Source organism: Terrapene carolina, unplaced genomic scaffold (genome assembly GCF_002925995.2).
Source record: "Terrapene carolina triunguis isolate 2854851 unplaced genomic scaffold, T_m_triunguis-2.0 Scaffold67, whole genome shotgun sequence".
NCBI lineage: Eukaryota > Metazoa > Chordata > Testudines > Emydidae > Terrapene > Terrapene triunguis.
Window position 1 is genome coordinate 47,353,620 of NW_020664418.1, and position 8,797 is coordinate 47,362,416.

Below are 8,797 nucleotides of genomic sequence, written 5' to 3' on the forward strand. Positions count from 1 at the left end.
GACAATGGTGGGCTAATGGAAAGATATTGAGACATCCTGGCTCTCAAGACAAGAGAGGATTTTTTCCACACTCTAAATAAATATGTATCATCACAGACTGAAGGAAAAAGTATTTTAAAAGCAGGCTTGCAATTGAGGTTTTCTTCCAGAAACTGAGGGACAGTCATTTGGCCAGTAATGTCAGCGAAACGCTGGCTTGTCCCGATGGCTAGAGGTACACTGGGAAACTGTTCAAAGGCAATCGGTAACTTGTATTAGAAAGGGGATTTTATCTTATATGGAAGTGTAAAGCCTAAGGTTGCATCTTTTTTATTATACAAGTTACACAGTAATGTTTACTCTCCCTTACTATTTCATCTTTGAATCTGTGGCTTTTCTATTAAATCAACCTTTAGTTTATTTTTACTCCAAGTAAACTGTGTTCCCCCAAAGTCAACTGATAACGGAGGGGCTAGATTCATACCTTCAGGGGTGATGAACCAGAGAGGAACAATCAGAGGTCTGGTAGTTAAGAACTCAGGGAGGATGGATTTGGGGAGACTTGGGAATAGAAGGGCTGTTGGTGTCACCCTGCAAGAAGTAACTAGGCTAGTAGAAGACAGGGTGAGACTTTGTGCTTGTGAGCAGGTGGCTTGTGTCAGGGATCTGAGCCATAGTAGCACAGCATTAAGGGACCCCAAGGTTATGGGGCAGGTGATAACAGAACCCCTAACTAGTGGGTGATCCTTAAAACCATCACAAAAATAGTGTAACATTATCAGTGAAATAAGTACAAGAGTTAAATATATTTATATTTTTTAAATCATCCCATTCTAGCAAACATTTCAGAACAGATCCTTAGTTTTGTCCAAGTCCTTTTCACGCTACTTTTGCTGTGATACAAAGAATTTAAAATGACCTCAGACAGCTTTACCCCAAATGCTTTTCCCACCACTTCAAGTGGAGTATCATGTACAAGGGGAGACCATAGCACACAGCACTTCAGCTGATCCGCTAACAATGGAACATTCCAACTCAGTGTCATTTAGAATGGCTCCCAAAAAAGCCAAGTACATGCAATGTTGTAGCTGAGATTTTACAAAGTCAAGGAATTTGGTGGTTCCCATAGCAGTCAAACCAGTCCACATACATAGTATGTTCTATTCTAGTCACATGTTAATTTATTCTTTAAGGTTAAAAATTAAATTACAGCTGTTGTGGGAACGATAACTTTGAATTTCCTGGTACTTTCCTAACCTTTGTATGTGTAAAACTTAAACCACAATGTTATTAAGGTAAGTCATCAAACTATTCAAGGACACTAACAATATTTGTTGAGGACAGAATAAGCAGTCTTATTACCCTCCCAAAGTTTAAAAACAATCGTTCTGTGGGCACATTAAAAAAAAATAAATAAATAAAAAAAAAATCACACATTCAAAGTTCCAGCAGAATGGTTCTAGTTTGGAAAGTTAACTAGAAATGGTTTAAGGTCAGGATGCATTTTTCCAATCATTTTTTCAATTGATGTAGCTTAATATGATTGAAAAAGCCCCATCAATATGCATTTGAAATAGCATTAGCTGGCCCTATTTTAGTCTAGGGTGAAGTCTTTATACATTTTTAGAAGGTAATATTTGATTTAGTTCTAGAGTTATACTTCATTCCTCCCAATTACCAATAAAATAAATCAATAAAGTAAACCTTTCATCTAACCTATGTTCCTAAGAAACAGGATAAGAATTGTTCAATATTTCTTACCTCATGTCCTTTACCCTTAAATTTTGCATTATCAAATACATGTCGCAAGGCTGGAAGTCCTCTCTCTGAAATTAACCTGTGAATATGAAAAATGTCCTGAGTTAATATGGTTTTCAACTTTTTTTTTTTAAACAGTTATTCAACTAGAAATTCTAAAGCTTAATATTTGTGATATTTTTATTAGGGCTGTCGATTAATTACAGTTAACTCACGCGATTAACTCAAAAAAATTTAATCGCAATTATTCGCAGTTTTAATCGCACAGTGAATAAATTTCAATTGGTATTCTATTGTTTAACAGTGAGATTAATCGCACTGTTAAACAATAGAATACCAATTGAAATTTATTAAATATTTTGGATGTTTTTCTACTTTTTCAAATATATTGATTTCAGTTACAACACAGAATACAAAGTGTACAGTATTCACTTCATATTATTTTTATTACAAATATTTGCACTGTAAAAATGATAAAAAATAGTATTTTTCAATTCGCTTCATACAAGTACTGTAGTGCAAACCCTTTATCGTGAAAGCGCAACTTGCAAATGTAGATTTTTTTTTGGTTACATAACTGCACTCAAAAACAAAACAATGTAAAACTTCAGAGCCTACAAGTCCACTCAGTCCTACTTCTTGTTCAGCCAATCACTAAGAGAAACAAGTTTGTTTACATTTATGGGAGATAATGCTGCCCCCTTCTTATTTACAATGTCACCTAAAAGTGAGAACAGACATTCGCATGGCACTTTTGTAGCCGGCATTGTAAGTTATTTACGTGAGATATGCTAAACATTCATATGCCTCAATCAGGATCAGGGCCCACATTGTACAGTGCCTAATATGAACACGTAATAAGAAACAGTCCCGGCCCTAACAATTTACGGTCTATGTGGAAGAGAGAGGACGGCCAGTGCTAGTATACAGATAACCAAAAGGTTAAAATTGAATGCTTCCAAGACACCAAACTATGATATCCTAGAATAACATTTAGTATACTTAAAAGACACATCTTCACAATATAGGGATTCAGCTCTGTTTACTGTCCCACTTAAAAATCAGTTTTGCATGCAAAAGGAAATAATTTTCTACTCCTTAACAATGCTGCCTAACTCCTACAAATATAATCTCAAGAGCAAGAGTTTGTATATCTATAAAAATCAGATTTTACTGCACTTCACAAGACTGTGGATAATACCCGGAAAATATCAACAGTCTGAAGTCTCATTTTGAAGGATTTCCCAATTAAAAAAAAAAAAGACAGAAGAAATGTTCCTGAGGCAGGCTGAAATTTGAAGTAATCTGAAGGACGGACAAAAGATATTATATAGACAAAAATGCACTCTCATATACGGCACTTTACCAATAAAAGAGTTTTCATGTCCCAAAGCGCTTACAATAAAAGTATGACTTAGGATAACAGCACTATAAAGGTAAATGAAGAACAAAAGGATCAGGTACATTCCGCAACAATAAGCTAAATATATTCATCTCTAACATCCACAACCTAAAACTTGGTAATGACCAAGTGGGTAATGTTGAAACAGATAAACTCCCTAAATCAATTTCTGCCAGGCAGCCACACAAAGATTATTATTTTTTTAAACACTGAAATCATCACCTGTACATAGGAACATTGCGCAACAAATACCTTTGAGCATCTAATTTAGGTATCGGCCTTTTAACTGCTTTCTGTGTAGACACAGTAGAATCCTTCGTTTGAGATGGTTTATTTCCATCTTGCTCTGACAAATAGAACACAACATACTATAAATCTATAATGCAATGATACCAACTATCATTACTCAAATTAATGTTTTATACATCTTTATGTTCTACTCATATCTCCCTGGCTCTACCAGTTACCAGTTTTCCTCTGAATGTTTACAGTGCACATTCTGTATATGTTACTGTGAATAACTGATCCCTGTATGTTCTCTCCTTCCCTTCCCCCCAAATCCACTTTATAAAAAAGTGTTTAAAAAGAAAAAGGAATATTCTTGATATCTTAAAAGAATGATCTTTTCTGGCAAATAATAAAACTATTTCCCATCTTAATGAAAAGCTCTACTTTTAAAATGTGTACCTTAGTTTGTTAATTGTAACCAACAATACATTGTGTGTGCTTTAACAGCAAAAATCAAGGCTATAAATTATAACTATGGTGTCAGGAGTCCTTCAGGATTTTTTTTTTGGGGGGGGGGGGGGGGGATGAGGAGGGGAAGAGAGGAAGAGTTAGCTCCAACAACAAAATAAGGGTAACTAGACTAAGGCCTGATTGTGCAAAGATGTACACACATGCTTAACTTTACACAATGCATAATCCTATTTTCTTTAACAGTGCGTAAAGTTAAGCATGTATTAAGAGTAAGTCTTAAGTGCTCTCAGGATAAAGCCGTGTGAAGCTGGTATCTAGTTAGGGAGGCAAAACTTTCTCAAGTGCCCTAAGCCAGTGTTTCCCAAACTTGGGACACCGCTTGTGTAGGGAAAGCCCCTGGCGGGCCGGGCTGGTTTGTTTACCTGCCGCAGCGGCGGCCAGCACATCCCTCAGCCCGCACCGCTCCCATTGGCCTGGAGCAGCGAACCGCGGCCAGTGGGAGCCGCGATCAGCCGGACCTGCGGACGCGGCAGGTAAACAAACCAGCCCGGCCCACCAGGGGCTTTCCCTACACAAGCGGCGTCCCAAGTTTGGGAAACACTGCCCTAAGCCAATGGTATTCAAACTTTTTTCATTTGCAGACCAGTAACAAATTTCGAATGGAGGTGTGGACCCTTTTGGAAATCTTAGACATAGTCTGTAGACCCCCACTGCCCTAAACAGATGGTGATTAGTTCAAAACTGAATGAAAAGTAGGGATGCTGACCAGAGCCACCTGAATAATGGCCATGCCACTTACATTTTAGAGAGTTATAGTAGAATAACCAACAAAGCAATACTTTAAGGCAGATCCATGAACAAAAACCCGCTGATTTCAACAGGACTATGTGGTCACGGGGTCCATCCTTACAGTTCTCATCACAAGACTAGGGTCAATGTTAATCAGATTTATTACAGTAATACTTAAGGGCCAACCAAGAACGGTGCCCCATTATTGTAGGCACTGTACAATCTGTACACAAGTTCTTATATTACATGCTTTATTCTCTGAAGTTCAGAAAATTCAAGCGTTAGGAAACTCATTTTCACATATCAACGTTAGTGTGCTTATCCAAACCAATCTATTCCTAATCAATAAGTGTTCTACTTTTATTCTAAAAAAGATGTAAACCAAGAATCAAGGAATGCATACGTAAAATCTAATATTTGAGAAATCGAAATTTAACATTATTCATAGTCAAAGTATACCATCTTTATATATAACAACTATCCAGTCAACTTATTTGGCTATCAGATATTCAAGTCTTTCAAATTTTTAAAGGAAGAATAAACGAGCTACCATAATGAGTCAGACCATGGTCCATCTTGCCCAGTATCCTGTCTCTGACAGTGGCCCATACGAGAGCCTCAGGAGGCAATTATGGAGTGATCCACCAATCTTCTGCTCTTGGCTTCTCGTGGTCAGAGGTTTAGGGTTGCCCCAAACATGGGTTTGCATCCTGATCCTCTGGACTAATCGCCATTGATGGACCTATTCCTCATTAACTTATATAGTTCTTTTTTTTAAGCCAGCACACTTATTCGGCGGAATGTTACAACTCCTGTTCCATTCAAAAAAAGTAACACTTTGCAATGTATGCAAGTATTTTATTACTGATCATCTGAAGCAAGTGATGTTCACTGACTATTTTGTTTCAGTGTTGTAGTATTCATTCCTTTTCATTGATATTACAAGAATATAGATTTTTTTCAGAATAAAAAAAAGTATATTGAAAGACCTATTTTGTTTTACAGATATTTTGATGGGGTGTGTACAATATAGAAAATGTTTCCTTCCCCTGCAAGGTTTATCATGCACAATCAGGTCCGATTTTAATTTACAGAAGCAGGAGAAAAAAATTCCAATCAATTTCAGATAACTAGAATTTTATAAACCAATTTAACAGAATATGACACTAACATCACAGTCAGTTTCATCGTATTTCAGTATCTATGATGTAATACAAATTCTTTAGTTCTAGAAGATATTCACCTTCATTGGTGAGGGCTCCTTCAACATCATCTCTCCCTGGGGAGGAAGGAGGTGGAAGAGGTGGAAATGTTTCATCTTCTGTATCATCATACTCAGGAAGATCAAACAAGTTGTTTGCTAGTGGATCTATCATCTTCACAGTTAAGCTTTTTCTCCTAAAGAAGAGGATATTAAAAAGATGCACATCTTTTGTCTGAAGATACCTGCATTTTATGAAAAATATGTTTGCCAGTTAACATGACGGTATCAAAATATTAATTAGTCCAGGAGATTAAAAGGATGGAATACTTACACAGATAATGAAACTGTTCAGCCCTCCTGTCTGTCCCATAAATTGACTAGTCAAAAATTGTCCATCAAAACAGTTTGACAGAAATATTGGGTTGTTAACTAAACTATTTTATGACACGTGTCTGCTTTCCATGGAAAACATTGACTTCGTCAAAAAACGAAAACACTCTGGGGTAATTTTGATGGGGGGGGAGGGGAGAAAATCAACATTTCCGGGGGGGGGGGGGGGGGGGGGAGAGAGAGAATAACATAAATCTTTGTGCTTCAAAGCATAGTTTAACCACAAATTAACTGGGCTAGAATAAAACCTTCCCCTTTCGCCAAGCTATTCCATAATGACCCATTATGAGAGGGGTGGGGAACCTACAGCCCGCGGGCCGGAAGCCCCAGCCTCGGCTTGCCCCACTGCGGGGGAAGCTGGGGTTGCCAGGTCGTTAAAAGTCCGGTCGGCTCCACGCAGTTCCCGGAAGCGGACGGCATGTCCCTGCAGCCCCTAGGAGCAGGAGCGATCAGGGAAGCTCTGCAGGTTGCCCCCAGCGCCAGCTCTGCAGCTGTGGGGGTGCACCACGCAGAGCCTCTTGGCTGTGCCTCTGCCTAGGGGCTGGACATGGCAGCCGCTTCTGGGAGCAGTGAGGAGCTCCGGCAGGCAGGGAGCTTGCCTTAGTCCTGCTGCCAACCAGGAGCCAGCTGAGGTAAGCGCCACCCGGCTGGAGCTCGCACCCTGAACCCCGTCCCAGGTCGGAACCCCCTCCCACACTCTAACTTCCTCCTGGACCCCACACCCAGCACCCCCACCCCTCCCCGGTAGGAACCCCCTCCCTAACTCCCTCCCAGAGCCCTCACCCTAAGCCTTCTCCCTCACCCCAATCCCCTGCCCCAGCTGTGAGCCCGCACCCCAAACCCCTCGGCCCCAGCCCCACCTAGGGTGACCAGACAGCAAGTGTGAAAAATCGGGTGGGGGGGTATATGGAGCCTATATAAGAAAAAGACCCAAAAATCGGGACTGTCCCTATAAAATTAGGACATCTGGTCACCCTAGCCCCATCCCAGAGCCCACACCCAAACTCCTGCCCCAGCCAGGAGTCCCCTTCCACACCCTGAACCCCTCATTTCTGGCCCCACCCCAGAGTTTAGGGGAAGCCCCCAGTCTCTACATCACCGCCCAGGCTGTGTGTGTGGCCTGCTACTGATTTTTTTCTGTGGGTTGGGGGCCCTGATAGAAAAAAAGGTTCCTCACTCCTGCATTATGAGGATTTTAGTGCTTTCTTCTGAAGCAGTTAGTCCACTGCTAGAGACAGGTTGGACAGGACGTCAGCTTGACCCACTCTGGCAGTTCCTAATGTCCCCAAAACTAGAGAGAGAAATAGTTGGCCTCCGATTTCCTTCAGTTACAGGCATCTCAATCGGTACCTGCAGCAGCAGCAGGCATCTCCAGGCATGGGTGGCTGCTAGGACTACCCCTGTCCCTTTTACATGGATAGCTCAATGGTTTGAGCATTGGCCTGCCAAACCCAGGGCTGTGAGTTCAATCCTTGAGGGTGCCACTTAGGGATCTGGGGCAAAAATCTGTCTGGGGATTAGGCCTGCTCTGAGCAGGGGGTTGGACTAGATGAGCTCCTGAGGTCCCTGCCAACCCTGATAGTCTATGAGTCTCTGCCGGGGGTCAGCAGGCTCCGGACCGGACTACAGCTCAGCCGGCTGCGTGAGGCGGGCAGGCAACACGTTCAGCCCCGTCCCTCCTCAGTCGAGGTGCCCAAGAGATCCCACTCCCCTCTCGCCCCCAACCAAGGCAGCGGCGCTGCCGCCTCACCCGGAGCTCGCCTGGGTGCAAAGTACTAACGAGCCGGCCGGGTCCCGGACCGCTCAGGCCCCTCACAGAGGGAGCCGCGCCAGCCAGCCCCTCCCTTCCCAATCGGGGGGGAGGGGTGCTTGCCCCACCCGCGGAGGAAGAGCAGGGTCTGAGAGGACCGAGCCGCCATGGGAAGGGGGGGAAGGAACCCGAGACCCTTCGCCTGACAGAGCCTCCCCGAGGGAGCCCCTCTTTCACTCCGTCCCCGAGGAGACCCAGCTGAGCAATGGGGAGCGAGGGAAAGGCGCTCTGTACCTCAGGGCCGGCCCCAGCCTCGGCCTCGCACGGGCCCCTCCTCCACGTCCCGGCGGCTGGAAGGCAACTGCAGCGCGCCCGCCGCTCGCATGCTCCCGCTCCCCGACAGGACAGTCACACGGATGGAGGAGTAACGAGGAAAGACCGCGAGAACACGGTCCTGCTCGCGACCTCTGCCCTTCCCGTCAAAGCTTAGCGCGCCTCCCGCCCTCAGTAATGAAATCTCGCGAGCGTTCAAAAACACCGCGCGCGACGCGCTCTCGCACCCCACCGCCCCTTTGTGCTTAGGCCTCTCTTGGCGCCAAAAATCGCAACCCAACGGCCTCGCTCGCTCGGTTTGAGGCACTTGGCGCGTGGTGAACCACCACGGCTTCTCCCTCAGTCTCTAACTCCCTCCAGCAACAATTCGCCTTTTTGAATGACGCCTCACCTTAGCATTGTGTTGTTCTTGGAGACCCCTTATAGTCCGGAGTCAGTAATTCATTAATAATTGCTAATTGACCCCAAGCATTCAAAAATTAAAAGTCAAGCC

The 8,797-nt window shown here is 43.3% G+C and overlaps 1 protein-coding gene across 2 annotated transcripts in view; it reads right to left on the minus strand.

Annotated features, from left to right (window-relative positions):
* TIPIN (TIMELESS interacting protein) overlaps positions 1 to 8,437 on the minus strand; it is a 19,375-nt gene extending 10,938 nt beyond the window's left edge. Inside the window, exons 1-5 of one of the 2 annotated variants that reach the window (XM_024205521.2) lie at positions 8,266 to 8,437; positions 6,470 to 6,475; positions 5,871 to 6,022; positions 3,392 to 3,485; positions 1,741 to 1,816 (exon numbers count right to left, since the gene is read on the minus strand). In XM_024205521.2, the coding sequence (XP_024061289.1) occupies positions 1,741 to 1,816; positions 3,392 to 3,485; positions 5,871 to 6,003 (303 nt within the window). In that variant the 5' untranslated portion in view covers positions 6,004 to 6,022; positions 6,470 to 6,475; positions 8,266 to 8,437. Of the gene's footprint in view, positions 1 to 1,740; positions 1,817 to 3,391; positions 3,486 to 5,870; positions 6,026 to 6,469; positions 6,476 to 8,265 lie in introns of both variants that reach the window. The other variant, XM_024205513.2, reaches the window with a different exon arrangement.
* Positions 8,438 to 8,797: the final 360 nt, after the last annotated feature.